Raw genomic sequence first — 26,566 nt, forward strand, 5'->3', positions numbered from 1 at the left:
TACTAGATGTCCCAAACTCCAGCATTGCCAACGCAATGCCCTCTATAGTCCTTTCGTTCTTAGACTAAGTACTAGACGCAGCGGCAGTCGGCCTCGGGATGACGTCATGCCGTTCCGTGACGGGCTCGTAAATAACGACGGGGTCGAAAAAAGACGGCGAGCGATAAGCTCTCCGGCTACGAGGACGCTGCATCCCCACCACCAGACGCAAGAGGCATTACGCATTGCAGCATGAACGGCAGCCAGCCCCCGCAGCGACGATCCGCCCTCGTGCTCTATGGCTCAGAAACCGGCAATTCCCAAGAGGTCGCCGAGGAGCTGGGCACGTTGGCCGAGCGCCTCCATTTCCGGACGCATGTGGCCGAGCTAAACCACTACAAGCCGGTATGCCTATTCACTTACCCTCCTCATGCTCACGCCCACACTGACCGGCCGCGCAGGAAGTGCTCAAATCCCACACCCTCGTGATCCTCGTGGTGTCGACGACGGGCCAGGGCGACTTCCCGGCTAACGCGAGGTCGTTTTGGAGGTCGTTGTTGCTGAAGAGGCTTCCGCCTACGTTCCTGGAAGGGGTCAATTTCGCGTCATTTGGGCTGGGAGATAGCTCGTATCCGAAGTGCGTTGGGTTCTATCTTGTGTGTTTGGGGGGAGTTCTGACTCGCATAGGTTCAATTGGGCGGCGCGCAAATTGCACAAGCGGTTGGTGCAGCTGGGGGCGAATGAGATATACGGATGTGGGGAGGCAGATCAACAGCATCCGGAAGGGTGAGACTCAGTTCCTGGCTGTTGGGATATCTTTCCATGCTGATTGATGCTAGGCTGGAGGGAACTTTCATTCCCTGGTTGACCGATCTGCGCAAGCACCTTCTCGAGACATATCCGCTGCCTCCAGGACAAGAGCCGATACCGGACGATGTTCAACTGCCGCCCAAATGGGTCTTGACACTGCAGGACAAGGGGGAGTCGACATCAATATCCACGGAACAGGCAGTTCCCGAACCCCAGCAAAACGAGAATCCGTCCGATGAGCTTCCCCGGTTGACTCGACTCAACCACGATATTAGACCGCTTCCCGGCACCCTGGCGGCAACGCTGACCCAGAACAAACGCTTGACGCCGCCAACGCATTGGCAAGATGTGCGGCATGTCTGCCTTACGGTCCCAGACCATGTCTCCTATGTCCCCGGGGACATGATTTGCATCACCCCGAAGAACTTCTCCAGCGACGTCGACGCGCTGATCCAGATGATGGGCTGGGAGGAGCAAGCGGATCAGCTTGTCTCCCTGGTGTATAATGGCACTCCGTCTCCGGAGGAAGAGGCCCCCTCTCCCCCAATTCAGGGCCTTGATTCATACCCGCAGCTGACCCTGCGTGCCCTTCTTACAGATTATATAGACATCCAGGCCATCCCCCGTCGGGCCTTCTTTGCATCTGTTGCTCACTACACCAGCGATGAAATGCATAAAGAGCGACTCATTGAGTTTACATACACTGGCCCTGAGTTCCTGGATGAGCTCTGGGACTACACCACCCGGCCGAGACGAAGTATATTAGAAGTGCTGCACGAATTCGACTCAGTCAAGGTGCCATGGCAGCATGCGGTCTCGGTATTCCCGATCTTCAAAGGGAGACAGTTCAGTATCGCCAGTGGGGGCGAGTTGAAGCGGTCTCCCGGCGGAGGCACCACGTTCGAACTGCTAATTGCCATTGTCAAGTACCAGACCGTCATCAAGAAGGTGCGGCAAGGGGTGTGTACCCGGTACATCTCGGCCCTCCGCCTGGGCAGCAGCCTGAAGGTCCAGTTGCAGAAGGGAGGACTCAACTCATCCGCCAACCAGCTCGTGGGCCCGACGGTGTTGATTGGTCCCGGCACCGGGGTGGCACCCCTGCGGTCCATGCTTTGGGAGAAAGCAGCCATCGTCAAGGCGTATCAGGAAGAGAATCCGGGGGTGGAGCTCTCCATCGGCCCAACGCTGCTGCTCTACGGAGGTCGCAACCAGGACGCCGACTTCTTCTTCGCGGACGAGTGGCAGCGGCTGGGCGAGTTGATCAAGCTGAATGTGCTCACGGCGTTCTCGCGCGACCAGAAGCAAAAGGTCTACGTACAGGACATCATCCGGCAGAACTACGGGCTCCTCTTCAAACTGTTGCACGACATGGCGGGGTCGGTGTATATCTGTGGCTCGTCGGGGCAGATGCCGAAGGCCGTGCGGGGGGCGCTGACGGACGCGTTCCAGCACGGGGCAGAGGTGGAAACGGACCGGTTCAACGAGCAAGGCGCCGAGCAGTATCTGCTGGGGATGGAGAAGACGGGGCGGTATAAGCAGGAGACCTGGTGATCGGACGCGCCATCCTTGCTTGGCCCTTAGCATTGCACATTTTATCGCGCTCTGCATCCGCCCGGACCCGGACGGGGGATGCAGGGAATCGCCCCGATATACCCAATAGATACAATGGACAGGTATGAGGTCATGGCCTCTCGATAAGTGGTTAGTGCTGGACAACTCCACATGTCATCAGTAAGGTAGTTAGTAGTTAGTTGTAGGCAGGCTAACCTCGGCTGGCGGCGGTTGAGTCGTCGGCCCGCCTCGGCGAGAGCAGCGCTTCTCCGCCCTGGTCACCTGCTTTCTGCCCCGGAATGCCGCATCGCTCCGTCGGATCTCTTCGTCTGCCTGCCTGCTTGTTGCTCCTGCTGGACCGACCTTAAGTCTCAACTTCCCCTCCCCCCCCCTCACGAGCCATCTGCTCCTCGATTTATCCCTCTCCTCGAGTCTTCTTCCCTATCCACACTATCCAGAATGAGTGGCCTACGGATCCTGGTCCCCGTCAAGCGGGTGATCGACTACGCGGTGAGTTTTTGTCGTTGAAGCTGTCGTCGTCCTGTGCTCCGTCTTCGGTGAAGAACCCACACCTCCGCGACGAAGCCGCTCGCCCGCATGCGCTGCGTCCACGAGCGATGTCTCGTCCGCACCCAACCCCCAACCCCCACCCCTTCTCCCTCCCCGTCTCACATGGAAACGATCTCCATGGAACCGCTCTCATCTCCATACATACCATCGCTCAATACACCGTGAAAACCACCCCCACTAACCCACCCCACCCAACCAGGTCAAACCCCGCGTCAACAAGGCCAACACGGGCGTCGAAACCGCCGGCGTCAAACACTCCCTGAACCCGTTCGATGAGCTCTCTGTCGAGGAAGCCATCCGGCTGCGCGAGCGCGGCGCCAAGAACCAGAGCCCGATGAAGGTGGAAAACATCCTGGCCCTCTCCGCTGGCGGAGCCAAGTGCGCCGATACGCTCCGCACGGCGATGGCGATGGGCGCGGACCGGGCGTTCCACGTGGACGTGGGCGACAGCCCCGACGGCGGGCCCGAGCCCCTGACCATCGCCAAGATGCTGCAGGGCGTGGTCAAGTCCGAGAACATCAACCTGGTGCTGCTGGGGAAGCAGGCCATTGACGGCGACCAGGGTCAGACGGGCCAGATGCTGGCGGGCTTGCTGGGGTGGCCGCAGGCCACGCAGGCCAGCAAGGTCGAGATCAAGGATGCGGAGGGCGCCGTGGAGGTCACGCATGAGGTCGACGGGGGCGTTGAGACGCTGCGCGCGAAGCTGCCCCTCGTCATCACGACGGATCTGCGGTTGAATGAGCCGCGCTACGCCACCCTGCCGAATATCATGAAGGCGAAGAAGAAGCCCCTCGAGAAGAAGACGTTGGCCGACATTGGGGTTGAGGATAAGAAGCGCTTGAAGACGATCAAGGTTACCGGTGAGTTTCTGCTGCCCTCCGCTGCTGTTGGGATTGCATCGTGGCTAACCCAGACAATCAGAACCCCCGGCGCGCCAGGGCGGTGGCAAGGTCGAGGATGTCGACGGGCTGATCGGCAAGCTGAAGGAGCTGGGTGCTCTGTGAGGGTGGATCCGACTAGATCTTATCCATCCTCTATTGGGACTTGTGTATGTTTACGATTAGACCTGGTCCGGGATCAGCTGGACTCTATTATTTTTTTTTCTCTCTTTTCTCTCTCTAGTCCCTCTACCTACTAGCAGTACAATCCCACCTGACGTGTCTTGCTGGGTATCCTTGTTAAGCTTAACTGGATCTGGCTGGCTGAACGGATCGACCGCACGCACCATCTCGGACCGTAGACTGCGACAAATCAATATGGCCTCTGAGAGGAACAGTGCCTGCATTCAGCCGCACACTCGGCAGATAGATACTACCTTACTTACCTACACGCTACCAGATAGTTAGATACCACATGCAGCATCCCCATCTGACATACCCCAGGTACCCCTGTCAGACGCGCATCGCCACTACCTAAGTACTTACCCACTACCCATTATCTACTAACCCACTAGATACTGACTATATCCGAGGCATACTTATCTACCTAGGTAGACTAATCCGCTCTTCCAATCGGGATCTCGGAATCCGTTCGCTCATGCGTGCTAGCAGCCAGCCCCGATGTACTTGCCTAGGTAGGTCGATGCTATGTCCTAGGATACGTCTTAGTTCCCTGCTGTTGCTGCTGCTGCTGCATCTCCTCGGCCCAATGCAATGTATGCCTAGGTATCAGGTAATGCTGGGAGACTCCTTCCTGTTTGGGGATGAGGTGGTTGTTAGTTCCCTAGGTGGTAGGTGGTAGGTATCTACGGTTGGAATTGATTTGGGTGTTAGGGTTGTGGGTTCGGGAGTAGAGTAGAGTAGGGTAGGGTAGAGTGAACAAGGGGTGTTGGTGTGTTGGTGTGTAGTTGGGGTCAAGTAAGTAAGTAGTAAGTACAGATAATCAACATATGTGTCTAGTAACATCAACAACAACAACCCCAGGAAAAGTATGTCGGTAGTACTTCAGTAAGGTTAAACTCAAGATTGCCTCCCTCCACAGGATACAGATAGTAGATAGCAGATGGTAGATGGTAAGGTAGATGGATACGACCGCACGAGAGCCCGCCACCACGACCACGACCACCACTAACTACCAGGAGGAACAGTCGGCAAAGAGGGGGAATAAAAAAAAAACATGTATCATCTGACTGCCGACAGGTGACATGAACAGCGACTGACTAGATAAAGTAGTGAGCTGCATTGGGATTTGAGAATATTCGATATGTCATATCGGGCACGCTGCCTGAGTCTCCATAGGTAGTGTTGTCTATCTACTATCCATCCTCATCATCCAATTATACAGAAAATCAATCCATAGGGGGTGAAAATGCGAGAATGAAATTGGATCGCGAAATTCAAAAAAAAAAAAAAAAAAAAAAAAAAAAAATCAAAAGAGAATTAAAATTAAATCCAATGAGTTTACCTACCTACCTAGCTGCAGCCTGCATCGCGAGTCAGTGCAGGTGGTGGACACAGGACGGACGGGTGGGTTTTGTTTGTTGAGACACTAGAAATCCTCTAGAAGGTTCCTAACGCCTAGTGTGAAGTAGTGTCTATCCAGCGTCCAGTGAACTCTCGATGAAAGGCATTGTTTGCGATGGGGCACACTACTAAGTAGACACTAGACAGGGCACAGGCACAGACAGGAAGACAGGAAGACAGGAACAGGGACAGGGACAGGGACAGGGACAGGGGGGCACACTGCACCGATTGTAATTCCCCCTGCCAGGCGGAGTGGGGGGGAAGGGGATTGGATTTATGGCAGTGGCACTGTCAGGGCGTGTTTGGGGCTTCGATCTAATTAGTGTCGCAAGTGTGATTGTGATTGTCAGCTGTCGTCTTGTCTGTCTAGAACTGATCTTAGATTAGCGTCTGTACCTGACGAACCTAACTTAAGCACCTACCTTGTTTGGATTAAGGTGTTGCTATACTTGTGTGTGTCAGGGCAGTGGAAACTGAAACTGGAGCTGAAACTGAGAATCCTATCTCTACATACCACATACCTACCTTACCAATGAGGGGGAGAAAGTAGGTAAGCTGGTAAGCTGGTAAGGTAAGTAAGGTACCTTACGGACATCTCCGTCCCCATCCATCCATTCATCCCTTTTTCTTCCCCTTCCCTTTCGCTTCCCATCCAGATCCAGCCAGATCCAGCCAGATCCAAACCCTCATCCTAGTCTAGTTATCTACCAGTCAGTAAACTTCCCAACCCAACCAACCGCAATAACCGCCCGCCCGCCCGCTCACCCGACCAAAACCCAACGCATCCTCGTGGCCTGGGCTGGAGTGGACTGGCCTGGCCCGGGCTGCGAACCACGGATGCATCATTTTGGGGGGGGGGGGGGGATCATGATATGTCCAATCGTTCATTTTTTGCTGTCTTCTCGATACGAACGATGAATGGCTTGTACCTGGGTAGGGTAAGTAGCTAGTTCGCGATAGCTTCATGCTAATAACTAAACTATGTGCCATGTGGAAGGCGAAAGCGAGAATTTTTAGATGAACCATAGGTAGGTATGGATGGATGGATGGATGGATGGATAGATGGACCTGTCTCTCGCAGGTGCGGGAAAAACCATGGCCCTCATGCTCCGACATAAAATTTTCATTTTTATACTTTGGGAACACGAACTTAAACCTCTCCTCTCTCAGCCGATGCGATGGGCCGAGATAGCTCCGGCTTGGACTTACCTGAACCGGGGAGGGAAGGTGATCGGATGTGTCAGATGCATTTACCGCAGGACTACTGTATCTCCTAGTTACCTAGTAGCTACCTACCTAGGTACTCCGTACTTACCGACTTGATGCGATGCAGGCAGGAGTCGGAAGGGGGGAGTGATTCCTGCACGGAAGCTTCTTTGCGTTGGGTTTGCCGGGGCGACGGGCGGAGGGGAGGGTCTGTCTGCATCTTGAAAGACAAGAGGTAAATAAACAACAACAACAACAAGTACTATCTAGTAGAACAATGATAATGATAGTGGTCGGGGTGAAGAAGCGAGGGGGTAAGGAAAGAAGGGGGATGGGGCTGGTGGGCGGACTGGATGGATGGATGAATGGCTGGCAGGTAGTTAGTTGTTGGGGCTGAAGATGCAGTGCGAAGAAGCGATTGGATCTGTCATATCCAGATCCAGAAACCAGAAAAAAAAAAAGTTGATACATCCCCTGAGACCTTAGATGGGGAAGATGATGGGCAAGTCAGGAGAAGAGCGGATTCAAACGGCTCTAGTGGAAGTTTATCGTTGATTTTTCTTTCCTTTCGTTCGCTCTCTTTCTTCTCCAGAACTAGACTGCGATGCCCTAAGTCTAACAGTAAACAGTAACAATCAGGCTAGCGTGCCCAAGGACTAGCGGAGGGTCTTGGAGGGGCTCTGGAGGGCTCCATCGGGACCCTCCGTCGGGTAGATATCCTTTCAATTTCATAGAACTAGCTAACTAGTTGTTTAGTCTGACTAAGAGTGGACTACGTAGTCGATGACGCTATTGTTGGTTGGGTTCCGGGGATGCTGGATCCATCCATCAGGTAGAACTTTTCGGTTTGCAGGCAGCCAGGATTAATCCCGAATAGCCGGCAGATGATGATCTAATCCGATCGGCTGCTCGGCGAACGACGCGACGATGACGATGACGCTGCTGATGCTTGCTGCTTTGCTGCTTTGCTGCTGGCTGATGGATGCTGATGCGGCGGATGTTGTGATGCCATGCATCTGTCCGGCTTGTTTCTTTTTCCTGCCCATTTCTGGGTATTTCTGTAAAATAATTCTCCAAAATCTGCTGACATCGGCCCCATCTCCTCCATCTCCGGCCAGCCACTTCGCCAACCATGCCCTTCCGACCCAGCCGTGCTGCCATCCGTGCCTGGCTCTCGCCCTCGCCCTCGCCCTCATCCTCGCCCTCATCCTCCTCCACGGCGCATTCTTATTCCATTTAGTCTCTCCCTCGCCCCCATCTGCGATCCTTCTTTCCCGCTGCTTGCTTTTTTTTTTTTTTCTGCTCCTGGTCAACTGCAGGAGTTCTCCTCGCCGACATTAGCCTAGCCTAGCCTGCCTGGTGTTTGTTGCTTGTTCGACGCTCTTCGGGTCGATCCTCCCCTCCTTCTGTCAACTTCACTACATCATACTACTATCAACCCTACATAAACAAACCCCCCCCTCTTCTGCCAACTACTACTGCACATCTTGTTATTGCCCCGGTGACTCGACACTGCAAGGCTGACGCGGAGGTAAGCCGGCTTCCCTCTCTCCCTCTCTCCCTCTCTTTCCCCCCCCCCCCTTCAGGCCCGATCCATGGTTCCCCCTCCTTCCCTCCAAACGCTCGCCACTTCCCGGTCTGGAACGACTCGGACGGAGAAAACCTCAAGAGGCCTTGGGGGTTTAATAATCCCACGCATTTCCGGGCGTTCGCCCAGACCAAACCAACCCCAACCCAGCCCACTAATTTCCGGAGCTGTACTATCTGTATAGGTACTCCGTATAATTGCGTGCATTCCTCGGACCCGCATTCCTCGGCTGTGTCACATTCCACATCGCATTGGGACGAGTGGATGCGACAGCTGTTTATACCCTGTTTCCCGCCGTCTTCGTCTTTGCGCCCGCCAGTTATAGCCTCCATTTCTCCCCCGTTAGTCCCCCGGGACCTGGTCCTGTCATCACATTCCCTGTGGTGAGTGCACCACCGTCACCCTCACCATCACCCTCACCCAGTCGTCACCATGCCCTCCTCCACGCTCTGGGAGAGGACCAAGGGGACGTCCAAGAAAGGCTTCGACAAGGCCTGGCACACCCTCGACAAGCTGGGCGACCCCGTCAACCGCCTCTCCTACCGCGTCGGCGCCGAGGCCTTCTGGCCCATGAGCCTCGATAAAGAAAGCGACAAAGCCGCGCGCATCCTGCGCAGTTTCTGCAAGGATGGATTCTACGCGAACGACGATGCCGACCGGCGGAGCACCGACAGCACGGCCAGCAAGGACACTGGCAAACTCACCCGCCCCAAGGGCAAACAACGAGTCATCAAGAAGATCCCCGCCAAGGTGATCCAGCGGGCCAAGGGCATCGCCATCTTCACCACCATGCGCACCGGGCTCTGGGTCAGTGGGTCCGGGGGCAGTGGCGTGCTGCTGGCCCGCATCCCCGAGACCGACGAATGGAGCCCGCCGTCGGGGATCATGCTGCACACGGCGGGCATCGGTTTCCTGGCGGGCGTGGACATCTACGACTGCGTGGTGGTCATCAACACCTACGAGGCGCTGGAGGCCTTCAAGAAGGTGCGCTGCACCCTGGGGGGCGAGGTCAGCGCCGCTGCTGGGCCCGTGGGCATGGGCGGCGTGCTCGACTCCGAGGTGCACAAGCGACAGGCGCCCATCTGGACCTACATGAAGAGTCGCGGGCTCTACGCGGGCGTGCAGGTGGACGGCACCATCATCATCGAGCGCAGCGATGAGAACGAGCGCTTCTACGGGGAGCGCATCTCCGTGTCCGACATCCTCGCCGGCAAAGCCCACCACCCGCCCGCCTCCATCCAGACTCTCCTCGCCACCATCAAGGCGGCGGAGGGCGATGCCAGCGTCGACGAGGCCCTGCTGCCCCCGCCCGGCGAGGCCCCCGGTGATGCCGAGCTGGCCCTGTCCCCGGGCTCCTTTGGCGTTCCCGACCCCGAAGACCCCGATCCGTTCGGCGTGAAGGCGTTGGAGGCCGAGGGCCTGTTCATCCGCGAGGCCGGGTCCCGAAGCCGACCGTCGCAGGAGGTCTTCGAGTTCAAGCCGGGCCCCAACAGTCCCATCTATGCGACTTTTCGCCGGAGTGTCGATAGCTCCACGCGCAACAGCTGGCGCGCCAGCGTGCAGAGCTATGCCAGCATGGACCGGGGCACGCAGACCGATTGTGCTCCGCCGACAGCGCCGACCTCCATCAGTCGGGCCTCGTCGCGCAGCTATCGCGACGTTTCGGACCGGGCGGAGATCAGCCCGTGGACGGATGGCGAGGATGCCCGCTGGGACACTGTCATTCCCGAGCACGAGGAGGCTCGCGCTCGCGCGGAGGCCGATGAGGAGGAGGACGAGGAGGAGGAGGAGGAGGTGGAGGTGCATGAGGTCATCAGTGCCACGGTGTCGAAGCGCGACAGTGCGCCGACGTCGCCGGTGTCGATCGAGGATTCGACGATGCCGGTGGATTTGCGGCGGCAGTCGCCCACCTTCACGCGGGCCAAGCTGGTGACGATCCCAAGCGCATCCCCCCGGCTCTGCCTCCGCGCAACCCCCATCGCACGCCCGCCTCTGCCTCCACCTCCACGCCCACCTCGCCCACCTCCGTCTCCCTGTCGCCCAACCGCCGCCGCTCCGTGGCCTCGAGCCCCGGACGTGCCGCCTGGGGCCTGATGGAGCTGCCGCTGAACCCGAGGAACGACGATTCGGCCAGCGAGGTCTCCTCCATCGGTGCCCCGGAGTCGTCCAACAAGCTGTCCCTCGACAAGGACGAGTTCCACTCGGTGTCCAGCCTGCATGACTCGGACGTGGCGTCGGAGAAAGAGGTCGCGGTCAACGGCCACAGCCACGTCGACCCCTCCGACGAGAGCACGTCCCCGTCCCCCTCCATTGCGTCGCAGGCCAAGTCGGACAGCCCCGAGCTGGCTGCCACGAAGACGATCACTGCTGACGCAGACATCCACCTCGACACTGCCGTGCAACCCCAAACCGCCTAGATGGGACCTCGCTTGTGGTTCGCGACCGCTTCTTCTTGTATATATATATCCCCTTTTTGGCACATTCCTTGGGATCCGTCCCGCTACATATGCCCTGTGTGATTCCCTTTTTTTTTTTTTTTTTTTTTTTTTTTCGGCCTGTTCTCAGGACCGACCGACCCTTTGGTGCGTTTCCAGCTCGTCTCTGTCTTTTCTTGTCGGTTGTGATCGATATTTGGGTTGGTGTCTCCTGCGCGGGGCTTCTGTGTATTTTGTTTGTTTTGTGATCCTTAGCGTTGCGTGGTGTTTTACTGGTTTGAACATGGGCATGGGATACCTGGGCGTCTCGGTTCTTTCTTAGATCCTGATACTGGGATGATGCATGCCGTGAAAGGCTACGGAATTGGTTTTAGTAAATATATATCCCGCGTGGTCTTGTCGACAGTCATCCTTCAAGAGTTGACCCGAATATCGGCTGTTTATCTTGACTTCTTGACTGTCAGGGAGGACTAACTTAATTGTTTGTGTAGTGAATCTATCTATCTGTCTATCTATCTATCTAGTCTAGTGGGGTGAGCCACTTCGATCCTTCCTGGCGCTATCGATCAAGTCGCTTAGTGTATACAGCACTAGTCCTCCCGGGTATAGTGTGCCATGGTGTGTGTCTCTTCCACCCATCGGAGCCTTGCATGTTGAATCCATCCTCCTTTCCGCCCAGGCTTGCGAGATTCCGTCTCCTCGCCATGCCGTCCCCGTCTCTTGTGTCTGTGGTCATCGCCGGGCTGGCCAGTGCCGGGGCTGTCGCGGCGCAGTATTTCCCCCCGACCCCCGAGGGAGTGAAGGTCGTGCATTCGAAGCACCATGACGGCGTCAAGATCTCCTACAAGAATGCAAGTCCCCGTTCAATCAGGTCCTATATCAGGACACTAACAACTGGACAGCCCGAGATCTGCGAGACCACGCCCGGAGTCAACTCCTACTCGGGCTACATCCACCTCCCCCCTGGCACGCTCAACGACCTGGGCGTCGACCAGCACTACCCGATCAACACCTTCTTCTGGTTCTTCGAGTCGCGCAACAACCCGATCAATGCCCCGCTGTCCATCTGGCTGACCGGCGGGCCCGGCGCCTCCTCGATGATCGGCCTGCTGCAGGAGAACGGCCCATGCGTGGTGAATCCGGACTCCAACTCGACCGAGCTGAATCCCTGGGCCTGGAACAACTACGTGAACATGCTGTACATCGACCAGCCCAGCCACGCCGGGTTCAGCTACGACGTGCCCACCAACGGTACGCTGGACCAGCTCACGGGCGTCGTGGATGTGTCCGGCTTCCCAGAAGACACCGTGCCCGAGCAGAACAACACCTTCTACGTGGGCACCTTCCCCAGCTTCAACAGCGCCACCACCGTCAACGGCACCGTCAACGGCGCCCGCGCTCTGTGGCTCTTCGCGCAGACTTGGTTCACCGAGTTCCCCGAGTACCGCCCGCACGACGACCGCGTGAGCATCTGGACGGAGTCCTACGGCGGGAAGTATGGCCCGGCGTACGCGGCCTTCTTCCAGGACCAGAACGCGCAGATCGAGGATGGAAGTCTCGACGCCCGCCGCATCCATCTCGACACGCTGGGCATCATAAACGGCTGCGTGGACCTGCTCATCCAGGTCCCGTCGTTCCCGCACCAGGCGTACAACAACACCTACGGCATCGAGGGCATCAACCAGACCGTCTACGACCAGGCCATGGACGCCTGGGGCAAGCCGGGCGGCTGCAAGGACCGGATTCTGGACTGTCGCGCCGTGGCCGCAGCCAGCGACCCCAACATGCACGGCCACAACGCCACGGTCAACCAGATCTGCCGCGACGCAGACAGCTACTGCAGCGAGCGCATCAAAAGCCTGTACACCCGGCTCTCCGGCCGGGGATACTACGACATCACACACTCCAGCAAGGACCCGTTCCCGCCGCCGTACTACATGGGCTACCTGAACCAACCCTGGGTGCAATCCGCCCTCGGAGTGCCCATCAACTGGACACAAGCCGCCGAAAGCGTAGAGCAAGCCTTCCACTCAACAGGCGACTACTCACGCTCCGACACCCGCGGCTTCGTCCACGACCTCGCGTACGTCCTCGACTCCGGCGTCAAAGTCGCTCTGGTCTACGGCGACCGCGACTACGCGTGCCCGTGGATGGGCGGCGAGGACGTCAGTCTGCAGGTCGACCACACCGAGGCCGAGGCGTTCCGCGCTGCGGGCTACGCCCCCGTCCGCACCAATTCCTCGTATGTCGGCGGCCTGGTCCGCCAGCACGGCAACTTCTCCTTCACCCGTGTCTTCCAGGCCGGCCATGAGGTCCCCGCGTATCAGCCTCAGACGGCGTATGAGATCTTCCATCGCGCGCTGTTTAATCGGGACATTGCGACCGGGAGGGTCAACACGGCCAGGAATGCGTCGTATACGAGTGAGGGGCCGGACTCGACTTGGCAGGTGAAGAATGACGTGCCCGATAGTCCGGCGCCGACGTGCTATCTTTTGGATTTGGAGGCTCGGTGTACCCAAGAGCAGGTCGAGAGGGTGGTGGGTGGGGAGGCAGTCGTGAAGGATTGGGTGGTCGTGGGGTAGGATTCTGCATTATTGATAGAGAAGGTATTATTATTATTATTATTATTATTGATATGTGGAGAGTTAGCGGCGGGGGAAAAAGTGTATAACAGTAGCTAGTTAGTTGGTTAACTAGTTATGCAGTACACATGACTCAGCCATGTTATGAATGCATATGCTGCAGCCTCCCGATGCCCGACGACTCAGGCACGAGCGTGACTGGGCAGCCTCAGGATGCCGACGGTCCAATGCGGCCTTCCTCGTGCAGGAACCCTTTTCCATCGCCTTCCCTCTGCGCCTCCCATTCTCCTCCATTCTATCCTCCTGCTTGCCTGCAATAGCCTCCTCACTTATATCATTTCCATCTCCCTCTCCCCCCCCCTTCCTCCCCCGACTGTCCCCCGACGATCGAACCTTCTCGAACCTTCGATTGGCCGACCGGCGTGCCGGTCAACGTCACACGTCACTCTGGTGGCTCGCTGGCTCACCTGAAAGCCCGCCGGCGCTGCTGCTGCATAAACCGCGACAACCCACCACCACCACCACCTGGCCTCGCTTCGTTGGCTCCCTGTGTGCGATGTCCTGAACACCCTTGAAAACCTCACCTCCCCCCCCCTTCCCCCCTGCATTACCCCGTTCGACCCTAACAGTATCCTCCTCTCCTCCCCTCCCCTTGACTCGGATCCGCGGATCGCTGGCTGGCCTCGGAGTGAATCTTCTACGTCATTCGAGATTCTGCTTCGCTCCCCGCCCGCCTTCTTCGACGTCCGTCCGTCCGTCCGTCCTTCCCACCCGGTCGCTCTGCCTGGTGGTGTGATCTCCTTGCTGGACGGTCTTTATAGAGTGATTGGTTTCTCCAATTAGCTTTCCACCTGTTCCAAGTCTTTTGTATCTCTCAACCTATCACCTACTACCCACAACCTACAACGCATATCCTCTCGACCCACGACACAATGGTCGCTGAAACAAAGCTATACGACGCCCTCTCGGTCAGGCCTGAGGCCTCGCAGGATGAAATCAAAAAGGCTTACCGCAAGGCTGCGCTGAAGTTTCACCCCGATAAGAACAAGGATAACCCGGCTGCGTCGGAAAAGTTTAAAGGTATGTCATCGTGCTATGTTATTGGTGATAGAGTTGCCAGCTGCTGACGTGTCTCAAGAGGTCTCCCAAGCATATGAAGTTCTCTCCGACCCCGAAAAGCGAAAGGTCTACGACCAATTCGGCCTCGAATACCTCCTTCGCGGCGGTCCTCCCCCGTCCAGTGGCGGTGCGGACGGGGCCAGTCCCTTCGATGGCGGGATGCCGGGCGGATTCTCTTTCGGTGGCATGCCCGGTGGTGGTGGCGGCAGCGGCGGCGGCGGCACCCGGACGTTCCACTTCTCGACCGGCCCTGGCAGCGGTGGCAGCGGGTTCCGGTTCAGCAACGCGGATGACATCTTCCGGAACTTCGCCAAAGCTGGTGGGGGTGGTGGCATGGGCGGCATGGGCGGTATGGATGATGATGATCTGTTCTCGATGCTGGGCGGCGGACTGGGCGGCGGTGGTGGCCGCGGATTCCGGAGCAGTCGGCCCAGCGGTTTCAAACAGTCGTCGCAGCGGGCGCCGACGCCAGAGCCCACGGTCATGGAGAAAGAACTGCCGCTGACGCTGGAGGAGCTGATGCGCGGCACGACCAAGAAGGTGTCGGTCAAGAGCAAGACGTTTGACGCGAGCGGGAAGCGCACCGTGCAGGACGTGACGCTGGAAGCGAACATCAAGCCGGGTCTGCGCACGGGCTCGAAGATCAAGTACCGCGGGGTGGGCGACCAGGAGGAAGGCGGTCGCCAGGACGTGCATTTGATTGTGACCGAGGTAGGTTTCCCTTTCCCTCCGAAGAACGCTGGAGATGCAGATAAGCTAACAGTCCGCAGAAAGAACACCCAAACTTCAAGCGCCAGGGCGACAACCTCGTCACGACGGTCGAGGTCAGCCTGAAAGAGGCACTGACAGGCTGGGAACGCATCGTGCGCACGATCGACGGCAAATCGATCCGGGTGTCCAAGCCCGGGCCCACCCATCCGGGCCACGAAGAACGCTTCCCGGGGCTGGGCATGACCATCTCGCGCAAGCCCAGTGAGCGGGGGGATCTGCTGGTCCGTGTCAACGTGCGGTTCCCGGCTAGTTTGAGCGCGTCGCAGAAGGAAATCCTGAAGGATACGCTTCCTTGATTGCCTCGACTGACTCCACCCTACGACTACCACTGTTATTATTGCTGCTGCTGCTGCTGTGCTTTTGCTTTTGTTTCTGCTTTTTATATTCTATTCCCATGTCGTTGTCTCGGTGCCTGGACACCTGGTTTTAGCATAGCGGCGTTAGGCGTGAGCGACTGGATCGCTGATGATGTATGTGATGTGATGCTGCGATGGATGGACAGATGGAAGATGTGGTAGTGAGCTTGGAATTCAGTGATCACTCACTCACCCATGATATCTTTTGATTTGGGATAGTGTGTAACTGTACCATAATAGACCAACCAACCAGTGATAGTGAACTAGTTAATAATGATGATTACTAAATCTAATGCAAGAACTACACAAATAACACAACGCTTATCGGCCTTATCGGTCTTATCGATAGTAGCATCCAGACTAACGCTGTCTGGTTTAGCGTGTTGTCAACTCCGCAGCATTGAGCTGGAGCTGGAGCTTCCCCGATCCAAACATCATCGTCACCATCACCACCATCACAATTTCAACTACATCCCCAGATCACAAACGCCTACTACCCAATTCCACCACTAATGATACAGATCATCAGGATACGAGGACAATGAAAACAAGAATAACCTACCTCCAACCCCCCTCCTCGTCTTTTGTTTCCTCCCAGGCCCATCTCACCCCCCACGCCCTGCACATCGATGGCCTTGATGCGGCGAAGGAGGAACGGATCACGGTTGATGTTGGGGAGGTTAGTGCTTTGGTATGTCTTTTTCTTTTTTATATTTTTCTTTTTACTTTTGGGAGTCTTTTGGTTGCAGGGGGAGGAGGGGGAGGGGGGATTAGCTACTTGCTTTGCTGTGCTTTGCTGTGCTTTGCTGTGCTGTGCTGTGCTCTTCCTGTTCCTGTTATGGGATATGTCGACATATATAAGAGGGGTGTATAGATGATATAACAGAGGCTGACGATAGATATGGATATAGTTAGGCACCACACTCAAACAATTCCACGAGCTCCATCTCCGATGGGCTACGGAGGAGAGATACGAGGCTGTCGAGCCGTGGGGGAGTCGTGTTAGTCCGGGTTTGCATGGGGGGGTGAGGCTGGTTGAGGTTGATGAGGAGGTAGAGAGGTGAGTTTATTGCATTATTCTCTTATTCATCTTTGGTCTGGTTGGGGTGGTGTTCTTTTTGTTGAGTCAGTGAGTCAGTCAGTTAGTTAACCAAGTTATATTGTGAAGTCATGCCGTGTCTCCGCTCTGCGATATACTGAGAGAGGCGTTTGATCGGGGGGTGTATTGTGAGGGTATTCTGGTTTGTCCTTCCCTCCCCTCCTCTCCATTGAGATGTACAGTCCCGAAAGAATGTCTAAGATTCTTGAGATACAATACTAACCCTCACAATGGTCATAGAAATCCCTCACCGCTCCCCCCACCCCCCTCTCCGAGTCCTCCGCCTCCTCCCCCTCCTCCCCCTCTACAACAACACACAACTACTACGCCCCCCTTCCAACCCACCATGTCGTCGAGTTCATCACGCAGCACATTTGTCCGCTAGAGGTTGCAGGTGCAGACTGTCGCCGCCGCGCCGAGGCCGTGCAGTCCGCCGACTCGATCGATATCGATTACGATGCCGAGTCGCAGGCCCTAGTAGTCTCCGCATACTGGGGACGGTCACCGACGGAAAATGGCTGGACGGAGGAGATCGCTGCGCCGGGGGGGAAACACGATCGCGTGGAGGTGGGGTTGCTTGGCACTGAGAAGGCCGTGGAGGCCGGGGAGATTAAGATGGGGGGGTTGTTGGGGGTCGTGGGGGTGGATGGGGAGCTGAGTATGTTTCTCCTCCTGTTTTGTTTCTCTTTACTGGCGTTGATTTGCTGTGGATGGATGCATGTGAGTGATGATGATGATGATGTGCTAACTTCCCAGAACCGACGCTCTTCTCCTTCCCCTCCAGACATCACGTCCTCGACCCGCAGGCCGACTTCTCCGTCTCCTTCGCCCCGCCCACAGGCATGCATCCCACCATGACCATCTCGCTGTCTGCCGCGGCGCTGGAGACCCCCCCGGCCCCGGCATACGCGGAGTGTGCCCTGCACGCGTACCTCTCACTGCCGTCATACATATTCGCAGATAAATTCCAACTCATGACAGCTGACAACCTATTCCTGGACTCGCACCACCTCTCCGGCCTACGGGCCGTAAGCGGGGCAACGGACCTGGAAGCGCCCGACTGGGTCGTATCGCAATGGGGCTCGAACTGGCTGCTCGAGCTGGCCACCCCAGAACCGACTCAATTCCCAGAGGAGTGGAACGTCACCATCCCGCTGCATCTGCGCTACATGCGGCCCTCCGAGACGGGGTATCGCGGCGTGGACGTGCCGTGGCCCGTGGTCTTCTGGGCCTGTTCGGCCGACGACCCGGGGGTGAATCCGTTCGATCGAACCAACCTCGGCTGGGATGCGCCGTTCAGTCCCCGCACCACGTTCTATCAGGTGAACCCGAGCGCGAGCGGGGACAGGCTGGTTGAGGGGCTGGATGTGCCGGTGCTGCAGTTGAAGGAAAGGGGGCTCTTTGGTAGCAAGACTGTCGAGTGGGGGACTGTCATGGCAATTTCGCTGGGGTTTCTGTGGGTGTTGTGGAGGTTGGTTGCAGGTGCGGGGACGCGGAGAGCTGAGGGGGAGAGGGAGAAGAAGGCGCAGTAGGTAGTCATCCATACCATACTATACCTCCATAGCATGCATAGCCCACTATTCAAATCCCTTCGATAAACATGAAAGAGTAGCTGCCCCAGGCCCCCAACTTATAAGTTACACCTTGCACACCTGCTGACTCACCCGCACAGCAACAGTGGATTCGGAGGCGGCCCGCCTCCGCACCACCACCACCCACCGGACCGATGCCATATAACTTACCATCTGCGGATGTCTTCACATCCCCTCCCCATTCAACATGCCCGAACCACCTCGAAAGCGCTCCCGCATTGCATGCACCCTCTGCCAATCCCGCAAACGCAAATGTTCAGGGGACCAGCCCTGCGCAACATGCGCGCAATTCGGCTCGACCTGCCAGTACGACCTGCAATCGCGCCGGAAACGCGATGCCCGGCTGTTCCAGCTGCAGGCGGGGGAGACAGCACACACAACCACCTCCTCGTCCACCAGCATCATGACCTCCTCGCCGATAGCAATGGGAGGCATCTCTCCCCCCAAGACCTCCCCCGAGGACACAGCCGCGCGCCTCAGCTCTCTGGACGCAAACTCGGGCGCTGCATTCGCCAGACGGCTGGGGCTGAAGGTCGACCCGGGTAATGCGCCGAAGCTGCATCCGCATTTGGTTGCGTGGAATGTCGGGATGCGGTATCCGGTGGAGGGAGGTGCTTTGTTGGCGTCGGGGTCTACAGTAGTGCCTGTCGTGGATATCATCTCCCAGGAGGAGATGCGCGCGCTGGCGGCGGTGTTCTTTGAGAAGGTCGATCCGTGCTACGGGTTTATTGATCGCGATGGACTGCTGCGGCAGGTGAGCAGGCGATGGCTTGCGGGCTCGATCGCTTCTTCGTCTTCAGTCTCAGTCTCAGCCTCAGCCTCGAGTTCGACCCCATTCACATCCTCATCCGAGTCCAAGGCCAGGGCCAATCCAAACTCCAACACCTCTTCCGTCCTCCCTTACGGACCCTACGATGCTGTCCTCTGCGGCGTCGCAGCCTTTGGTCTACTCTTCTCGCGCCGACAGGCGTGCGAGACAGAGCGCCAACTCTCCGAGACGGCGCGACTGATCCTGGACCAAGAGCTGTTATCAGATGCTACGCCGTCCATCGACATCGTCACCGCTATGGTCCTCCGCGTCGCGTATCTGCGCATGACCGCCTCCCCGAACGCAGCCTGGATGGCGAGCTGCTCGCTGATGCATCTCATGGAATCGACCGGGTTGCATCTTGAGCCTCCATCTGATGACACCACCACAGCAACAGAGTCTGCAGCAACCACAGCATCGGCAACAATGAGCCCGCCCGTAGCCTGTGACCCCGAAACCCGCCGACGGCTCTTCGGCATGGCGCGGCATCTAAACGTGTGGATATCATTCGAGCTCGCGCGCACCCGCGTCGTCTTGCCCGGCGCGACCACCCTGCCGCCTACTCCCCGACAGACCACCAGCAACGCAGAGATATTCACTCTCCTCCCCATAACCGAAAGCCTGGACCCGAACACCCCTCCCCTGCCACCGTCCAATCTCAATCTCAACCCCAAAACCCCTCCCAATCCATCACCCTAACCCAAACCCTCCACCAAGTCCTCACCCTCACCCCTTCCCCCACCCAACCTGCCCCCGTACCGTCCCTCCTCCTCGTGCAAACCAACCTAGCCCTCCTCATCTACCGCCGCCTCCGCGCCCTCAACACCACCCTCTCCCCCACGACACACGACCAAATCCTCTCACTGGCCAAGAAAGCCCTCCACGCCGCGCGGGAGATGGTGTCCGCAAACAGCCCCTGGCATCAGGTCGCCAACGTACCCTTCCAGGTGGTTTGCACGCTGTTGGCGATCGACAGTCGGGGGTCGCTGGGGATGGTGGGCGAGGCGATGCGGACGGTGCGGGAGGTGGTGGCGGCGTGGGATACCGAGGGGATGAGGGAGGCGTATGGCATGGCGTATCTTCTGGTGAAGGGGCATTGGAGGAGGAGAGTGGAAGATGTGGGGGTTTTGGGCGTGGTGGTGGGGGGTGTTGAGGGGGAGAATGTGCGTGGGGGAGGGGAGAGGGAGAACGTGGTGGAGACGGGACAAGGGCAGGGGCAGGGGCAGGGGCAGGGGCAGGGGCAGCATCATTCGCTCGCGGATTATCCGGGGTTCTCGTGGTTGAGTGATCTGATGGTTGATATCCCGGGCTTGGAGAGCTTTGATATGGACGCTGTTATCTGTCCTGATGCGGGAGGTTGAGTGGTTTGAATAGGGGGGCGTGTCTAATGGATGCCTTTCGCTTTAGGGGTTTCTTCACGTCGCCTGCCTGGGGAATATCCCCGTGCCCCAGAAATCACGGAACTAGTTCATCCAACGAAATCGGTTTCTCATCCGCCCCTGACATCTTCCCACGGCATTCATTCGAACCAACGTGTCGAGTGCCTCTGGGTCTGCTTACAGACCACCAAGACCTGGCTTGACACCCTCTTCTCGCTGCGGCCCCTGGAGTACGTCGGGCTATCCAGCTTAATGTGCGGCAACTTGACGCGCTCCTTCATCGATATCTACCGCCTCTTCGCCTGCGACTATCCGGAATGGGACCGGGGGGGGGGGGGGCATTGGCAGCAGCTGTTTCAGATCCAGATTGTTCACTTGTTCAAAGACTTCAATTGACCTTTGATGTGTGCGCTTCTTCGCCTATCAGTCGGTTGTTTCAGTCGTATGTTGTATATATATATATATACTCTCCATATCCTATGCACATGGGTGTTGTTCTAAATCCAGATCTAATATATATATATATATATATATATACTCTCCATATCCTATGCACATGGGTGTTGTTCTAAATCCAGATCTAATATATATATTTATAGTATATGTATATCCCGGAGCCCTACCAGGGCGTGGTGGCGTGTGCGGCGTCGCCCATGACGCAGACGGAGCCGGAGGAGGAGATGTATGTTCGTGCTGGGGAGGGGGGGGGGGGGGGGGGTTAGTCTTCACTCGTCCGTATCTATAACATATAAAGTATAACGTAGTATAAAGTAAAAAGTAAGGTGGATAAAGTAAATGCATACATACCTCATCCACAGCCCTACGCAACCGCGCCGGCCAATCTCGAAACATCCCCCGAATCTCATCCCCAGTCACACTCCTCTTCCCATCCCCAAAACATTATGCATCCGCCAATCCACATATACTATACTCCCTCGGATCCGCCGCATCGACCAACTCCCTCCCCAGACAGGCTTGAGCTTCCGCGTACGGCTTGAGAGCCATCACGCACCACGCCCCGGTCTTCCGGGGCTGCGATGGTAACCAAGCGTCTACTGCACCATGGAGTTCAAAAAATCCGAAAACCAATCATCGAACCCCGTCCCCAGGCCTACACTCCCCAGATCCTGGATCTCCGGCTGCACCTCCGCCTCCATCAACCCCATTCTCGGCCCATCGCCAACACCACAACCAGTAGAAGTAGCAGTAGCAGTGGCAGTAGCAGTAGCAGCAGTAGCAGCAGCAGTAGTAGCAGTGTTAACAGCAACACCACTCCCACCCCCTACCCCCACCTCCCCCCCCCAAGCCCTCCTCAGAGAATCATACTTCTCAATCGAATAAAAGACCACATCCTCCCCACCCACCGACCGCGCTTCCTCCGCCGCCAGCCCCAGATTCCCAATCAACCGGTCCATCGCCCACATGATATCCACCTCGCGTCTCACGTACGCCTTATCCCAGGCGGGGTCGTCCAGCGTGGAGAGCCGGTACAGCGCGGCGAGGTTGCGCGCCAGGTGCACGAAGATGGAGAACGGGAAATTGGTGTATTCCGAGGGCGGGAGGGCGAGGAACGTGGCCAGCCAGGCTTTTACGGCGTTGAGGCTGGCGTGGAGGTTTTCGAGGGCTTGGAAGTTTAGATTGGGGGGGTGGAAGGGCAGACTGGCGGTTTGGGGGAGGAGGGAGGATTCGTGGAGGGTGAGGGCTGTGTTCAAGTGGTGGAGGTGGATTATTTCTGGTGCAGGGGGTTAGTATTATTTGAGAATTTAGGGGGAAAGGGGTACTGGGGGGACGGGGGACGGGGGAAGTACTGTAGCGCTGCGAGTGCAGGGAGAGCTTGTTCTGGGCGGCGCCGAGTTGGGATTCCATGGCGTGGAGGTACAGTGACGTGGGGGCCTTCAGGGGCTCGTGCGTGGCTGCGAGACCGCCGTGCCAGTCGCTGAGGTGGATCTTCTCGTTGATCAGCTGGAGGCGGACCTGGTGGATGAGGACTTCGTCGTTCAGACACTCGGGGTGTTCGCTGAGGACGTGCAGGCATTCGTCCATGTGGGGCGTCCAGCGGAGGGGGTCGATCTTCTGGAGGAAGAGAGAGACCCTGGCCGTCGTTAGAGTGGGGCATGAGGGGGATAGTGGCGTTCATACATGGATGTAAGCAGAAAACAGGCGAGCACTGCCCGTCTCTCCTCCATTGTGCGGACGGGTGGTGCAGGAGGGACTTCCTCGGGGGTGGGTTGGAGGTTACATATTAGCAATGCCCCGTCCGACAATGGAGGCTTGTTGAGTGTCAGTTCAAACACCACGGTTTTTGCGAACTCGCCGAAAACGCTCATGTTCAGTTTTCTGAAGACTTGCTGGTTGGACCTAGTTAGGTTAGGGTCGAGACACGGTGTTGAGACATGAACTCGGGACTGACGAACCATGCCATGAACACCAGAAGGCCCAGCAGGAAATCCAGGTCGCGACCAACGAACTCATGCACCATGCGCTGCGCGACCGTGTCCCTGACTTTATCGCAGAGAGCGCTTCGCTGACGGGAGCTCTTTGACACGACCGCCATGATGCAAAGCCACAGGAAGGGGCGCTCATTCTGGAGCTGCTGCGCCGTGGTGTTCGGGGGAAAGCAAAGCAGCGGAAAATAGGGCAGCTTTTGCGTCGCAAACACATCCAGATACTCCTCTGCTTGCGCTGGTGTCGGGTCGACGGATGACCGCCCCAGTCCATGCCTGTCCTGCGAATTGCCAGTTGCCGGGGTCATGTATCCAACACCCATGGTTCTCTCGACTGGCGAGACGGTGCGAGAGATACGCGCATGAGACTGAGCCTGAGTCTGAGTCTGAGTCTGAGTCTGAGTCTCGGGCGCTCCCCTCAATTCCTCGATCAATCCCGCATACTTCCCCACCGGGCCATCAGCAGACTGCTCCTTGGCACGAAGCAGCGTGACAAGATCGTCGAGTTTCTTCTCCAGCCGTCCTGTCTTGGAAGATCGGCGCGACGTCTGCCGTCGGTGGAATGCCGACGGTCGGCATTCTTTGTTCAAGCGCTGACACCTGCCACGACCATTAGACGGAAGGAAACGGCTTGGTACGGGATGTCATTGGCAGCACCTCTGGCATCGTCCTCCTCCCTTGGGCAGGATGCATTTGCATTTGGACTGCGAGCAGTTCATGCAGGCGTGGCCGTAGGGGGCCGGGGCGAGGTCATACTGGGGGGAGGGGTCCATGTCATTTGAAAGATGTGAGAACTGATGAGAGCAGAGAGAGGGAGTCGGGATTCCGTCAGAGAACCGGGGGAATCCCGTAGGAGATAAAGGCAATTCAGGCGCGCCGTCCGACGCCGTCGGGGTTAATAGGCTGCCACCGGACATTGCGGGGTTAAGCGCCGGCCGGGCTTATACTATACCAACTATATAAATAGACCGATGCATGGGTATGTGCTGTTCCAACTCTCGAACGAATCAATCATTCAAGTTCCACTCACAATGTCTCCCACCAACGCCGCCGCATGGATCAAGTCGGAAAAGGCCTTCCCTCTCGAGGTCGACTCCGCACCATACACCCAACCTGGTGAAAATGAAATCGTCATCAAAAACCACGCCATCGGACTCAACCTCATCGACTATGCCCGTCAAAGCTTGGGAGCTGCTCTGATCCCCTGGACCACCTACCCAACTATCATGGGCAGCGACGTTGCCGGGGAAGTGGTAGACATCGGAGCCGGTTCCCGCGCCTCGCAATTCAAGCTCGGAGACCGAGTCGTTGGCCTCACCGGGGGGCTGAAGATCAGCCGTTCTGCAGAGGGAGCCTTCCAGAACTACGTCGTGCTCAAGGCGCATATGACGGCACCCATTCCAGCCAGCCTCTCCTACGAGGAGGCCGCCGGCATTCCTCTCGGCATCTCAACGGCTGCGTGTGGTCTCTTCCAGAAGGACTATCTCGCACTGCAGCACCCCACCACTCCCAGAGCTGCGTCAACTGGCCAGACTCTCCTCATCTGGAGCGGCTCATCATGTGTAGGCAGCAACGCCATCCAACTTGCCGTGGCGGCAGGCTATGAAGTGTTCACAACCGCGTCGCCCCGGAATTTCGACTTCGTCAAGTCCCTCGGTGCCAGCCAGGCCTTTGACTACAAGAGCGAGACCGTCATCGACGACATAGTCGCCGCGTTCAAGGGAAAGCCGAGTGCCGGGACTTTGGCAATTGGACGCGATTCGGTGGAGAAGTGCGGGGAGATCGTGTCCCGGATTGAGGGGAAGAAGTTCGTCGCGCTGGTCAATCCGCCCTCGGGGCCGTTGCCGAACGGCGTCGGCTCCAAGTTTGTCTTCGGGAGTGACCTTGCGGAGAACGAGGTCGGTCCGGCGATTTTTGTGGACTTTCTTCCGAAGGCGTTGGCGGAGGGGACGTTTGTCAGCGCGCCCCAGGTTGAGGTTGTGGGGAAGGGGCTCGAGGCGTTGCAGGATGGACTGGAGGTGTTGAAGAAGGGTGTGTCGGCGAAGAAGTTGGTGGTTTCGCTGTAATTTGCCATGCTGTGATGTTATTTTGTTGGTCTTAGCGAGTTGCATGTAACCGAGTTTGTATCATTGACTGATAATAATATTGACAATCCGATCTACCCTGTATGGTTGAGGACAATATAGGCCAATAATCCCTTAATCTGCCACGTCTCTCCTGGGCCTACCCAAAGTCACCACAAAGAAGCAGCTAATCGGACGGTAGCCCTGTCCATGAGCATGCTCAGGGTACTACCTAACTGACGTTTCCATTATTGAGCCTGAGGTTGCAGAATATTGTACCATAGTACCAGAAACGGCCATGCATATATCCAAACAGCCCTTCGGCTCTCCATGTCATTCTGACAGATAGTTAGTCAGAGACCCGTTCAGTGGGATAGAAGGATCTGATATGGATCAGAATGTTTCTAGTATAATAGACCGTACAGGTCATAAAACAGGTATCTGCTTAGTCAAATAGATAACTCACCCTTGTAGTTATCCCCGGATTCCGCATCCGTCAGATCAATTCCGTTCCAACTAGAAGTTGCGGACCGCTTTCGATGGATCTTCGTGAAGCTGACTGCCAACCGCTGTTCAAAACGGGAGGCACCTTTCCCTTTGAGACTCATTTGCACGATCGTATCCGAAACTAGCAGGTCCTGGTCCTTATAGCTATTAAATTGAAGCTATATATCGGATTGAACATGTAGTCCTGACACCGAGGGCTGTACCACAAAGAATTCCAATGGGCAGATCAGTGACGGTGAGTTTCCGCGAATTCTCGGCTTCTCTAAACAACTCCCCTCCATCTCAGGAAGAGCATTGCACTCTGACAGGCATCTCAGCTTGTCGAACCAGAAGTCTAGAAGTCTCCTATTGAACAGAGGGGATCCATCTCTGCGGGACAGGACATCGCCCCCGATCGATCGCATAACCGACAAAGCAAACCGGCATACGGTAGGACAGACGGAAGAGACAGGCGAGGCGAGGAACCAAGAGGAACGAACCAACACCACCCCTCAGGCAACAAACGCGGGTGGCCTGATTGCCAAGCGGAGCGAATCAAGACCTCTTCCCTTTTAGGCACACCCATCCATGGAAATCAAACAACATCCCCATTCTCTCCTCCCCGCGAAAACCAACCCCCAACCCCCAATCCCCCAGGAAACGAGTCCGACCGGACCAGACCAGACCTCCCCCGTCCCAGCCACGCAAACAACATTTCTCTCAAAAAAAGGAGACACCATACAACGCAACGCAACGCAACGCGACCGACCGCCCGCCCACCCACCCAACCTCGTCCGATTCCCAATGCGCCCAACCACTGACCCGTCCCACCAGGAACCAGCAGCCCCTGCAGGGCGACGGACGCTGCATCTGTACAGTACTTACCTACTATATACATTGGGCTCGCGCAGCCTGTGATCACGGGCTTTCTTCCCAACCCTGCGACAACCTGCGACGGGGAGATGGGAGATGGGAGGGGGCGTGGGAATGACGTCGTGGGCGTGGGTAGAGTTCGATGTCGGGGAATATAAACAGTGGAATGACGATAGACCGGGGCGGGCGATGCGGGTTGGGTGCAGGAATTTGCTGCTTCTACGGCCCAGAGGAGGGCGGAATGCGGAGTGCAGAGGGTGGATGGATGGATGTACCTACTTAAGTAGTGCCAAGGGGATTATTGGTTATTGGGATTGGAATTGGGATTGGGATTGGGATGCGGTGGGATGCGGTGCGCTGCTCTGCTGTTGGTGTGGAGGGATGTGATGTATC

General features: G+C 57.1%; 11 protein-coding genes across 11 annotated transcripts; 7 read left to right on the forward strand and 4 right to left on the reverse strand.

Moving 5' to 3' along the window:
* The first annotated feature begins 187 nt into the window (after positions 1-187).
* On the forward strand, positions 188-4,024 carry tah18 (NAPDH-dependent diflavin reductase). The gene is made up of 8 exons (XM_025546115.1): positions 188-384; positions 441-616; positions 667-765; positions 819-2,318; positions 2,522-2,525; positions 2,740-2,850; positions 3,110-3,770; positions 3,832-4,024. Exons 1-8 carry the CDS (start codon positions 232-234, stop codon positions 3,912-3,914), a joined length of 2,787 nt encoding a protein of 928 aa, XP_025395873.1. The 5' UTR covers positions 188-231; the 3' UTR covers positions 3,915-4,024.
* A 1,426-nt stretch (positions 4,025-5,450) lies between these two features.
* Positions 5,451-6,371, reverse strand: BO70DRAFT_143842 (uncharacterized protein). The gene is made up of 4 exons (XM_025538143.1): positions 6,302-6,371; positions 5,962-6,068; positions 5,795-5,851; positions 5,451-5,744 (listed from the first exon to the last, which is right to left on the reverse strand). The coding sequence occupies exons 2-4, from the start codon at positions 5,985-5,987 to the stop codon at positions 5,501-5,503; spliced, it is 327 nt and encodes a 108-aa protein (XP_025395874.1). The 5' UTR covers positions 5,988-6,068; positions 6,302-6,371; the 3' UTR covers positions 5,451-5,500.
* A 214-nt stretch (positions 6,372-6,585) lies between these two features.
* On the reverse strand, positions 6,586-7,274 carry BO70DRAFT_143801 (uncharacterized protein). The gene has a single exon (XM_025538142.1). It carries the CDS (start codon positions 7,047-7,049, stop codon positions 6,684-6,686), a length of 366 nt encoding a protein of 121 aa, XP_025395875.1. The 5' UTR covers positions 7,050-7,274; the 3' UTR covers positions 6,586-6,683.
* Positions 7,275-8,598: 1,324 nt separating this feature from the next.
* BO70DRAFT_373982 (lipid-binding SYLF domain-containing protein) lies at positions 8,599-10,583 on the forward strand (the record flags this gene model as incomplete). The annotated part of the gene is made up of 2 exons (XM_025544946.1): positions 8,599-10,006; positions 10,093-10,583. 2 exons carry the CDS (start codon positions 8,599-8,601, stop codon positions 10,581-10,583), a joined length of 1,899 nt encoding a protein of 632 aa, XP_025395876.1.
* Positions 10,584-11,023: 440 nt separating this feature from the next.
* Positions 11,024-13,239, forward strand: cp1 (putative carboxypeptidase S1). Its single transcript, XM_025538144.1, has 3 exons — positions 11,024-11,134; positions 11,190-11,452; positions 11,504-13,239. Exons 2-3 carry the CDS (start codon positions 11,252-11,254, stop codon positions 13,181-13,183), a joined length of 1,881 nt encoding a protein of 626 aa, XP_025395877.1. The 5' UTR covers positions 11,024-11,134; positions 11,190-11,251; the 3' UTR covers positions 13,184-13,239.
* An 876-nt stretch (positions 13,240-14,115) lies between these two features.
* Positions 14,116-15,369, forward strand: BO70DRAFT_399868 (putative DnaJ domain protein Psi; the record flags this gene model as incomplete). The annotated part of the gene is made up of 3 exons (XM_025546887.1): positions 14,116-14,263; positions 14,322-15,013; positions 15,073-15,369. 3 exons carry the CDS (start codon positions 14,116-14,118, stop codon positions 15,367-15,369), a joined length of 1,137 nt encoding a protein of 378 aa, XP_025395878.1.
* A 601-nt stretch (positions 15,370-15,970) lies between these two features.
* On the forward strand, positions 15,971-18,060 carry BO70DRAFT_299311 (uncharacterized protein; the record flags this gene model as incomplete). The annotated part of the gene is made up of 5 exons (XM_025539637.1): positions 15,971-16,124; positions 16,345-16,489; positions 16,598-16,670; positions 16,769-17,186; positions 17,285-18,060. 5 exons carry the CDS (start codon positions 15,971-15,973, stop codon positions 18,058-18,060), a joined length of 1,566 nt encoding a protein of 521 aa, XP_025395879.1.
* A 202-nt stretch (positions 18,061-18,262) lies between these two features.
* On the forward strand, positions 18,263-20,643 carry BO70DRAFT_389955 (putative C6 transcription factor). Its single transcript, XM_025546116.1, has 3 exons — positions 18,263-18,874; positions 18,980-19,459; positions 19,549-20,643. Exons 1-3 carry the CDS (start codon positions 18,308-18,310, stop codon positions 20,287-20,289), a joined length of 1,788 nt encoding a protein of 595 aa, XP_025395880.1. The 5' UTR covers positions 18,263-18,307; the 3' UTR covers positions 20,290-20,643.
* A 716-nt stretch (positions 20,644-21,359) lies between these two features.
* On the reverse strand, positions 21,360-23,524 carry BO70DRAFT_299324 (Zn(II)2Cys6 transcription factor domain-containing protein; the record flags this gene model as incomplete). The annotated part of the gene is made up of 5 exons (XM_025539638.1): positions 21,360-22,039; positions 22,116-22,399; positions 22,447-22,665; positions 22,722-23,351; positions 23,409-23,524. The coding sequence occupies 5 exons, from the start codon at positions 23,522-23,524 to the stop codon at positions 21,360-21,362; spliced, it is 1,929 nt and encodes a 642-aa protein (XP_025395881.1).
* A 230-nt stretch (positions 23,525-23,754) lies between these two features.
* On the forward strand, positions 23,755-24,874 carry BO70DRAFT_365592 (zinc-binding alcohol dehydrogenase family protein). The gene has a single exon (XM_025544107.1). The coding sequence runs from the start codon at positions 23,783-23,785 to the stop codon at positions 24,815-24,817; it is 1,035 nt and encodes a 344-aa protein (XP_025395882.1). The 5' UTR covers positions 23,755-23,782; the 3' UTR covers positions 24,818-24,874.
* An 80-nt stretch (positions 24,875-24,954) lies between these two features.
* Positions 24,955-25,810, reverse strand: BO70DRAFT_143984 (uncharacterized protein). The gene is made up of 3 exons (XM_025538145.1): positions 25,525-25,810; positions 25,281-25,458; positions 24,955-25,132 (listed from the first exon to the last, which is right to left on the reverse strand). Exons 1-3 carry the CDS (start codon positions 25,723-25,725, stop codon positions 25,047-25,049), a joined length of 465 nt encoding a protein of 154 aa, XP_025395883.1. The 5' UTR covers positions 25,726-25,810; the 3' UTR covers positions 24,955-25,046.
* Positions 25,811-26,566: the final 756 nt, after the last annotated feature.

Source organism: Aspergillus heteromorphus, assembly GCF_003184545.1.
Source record: "Aspergillus heteromorphus CBS 117.55 chromosome Unknown BO70scaffold_31, whole genome shotgun sequence".
NCBI lineage: Eukaryota > Fungi > Ascomycota > Eurotiomycetes > Eurotiales > Aspergillaceae > Aspergillus > Aspergillus heteromorphus.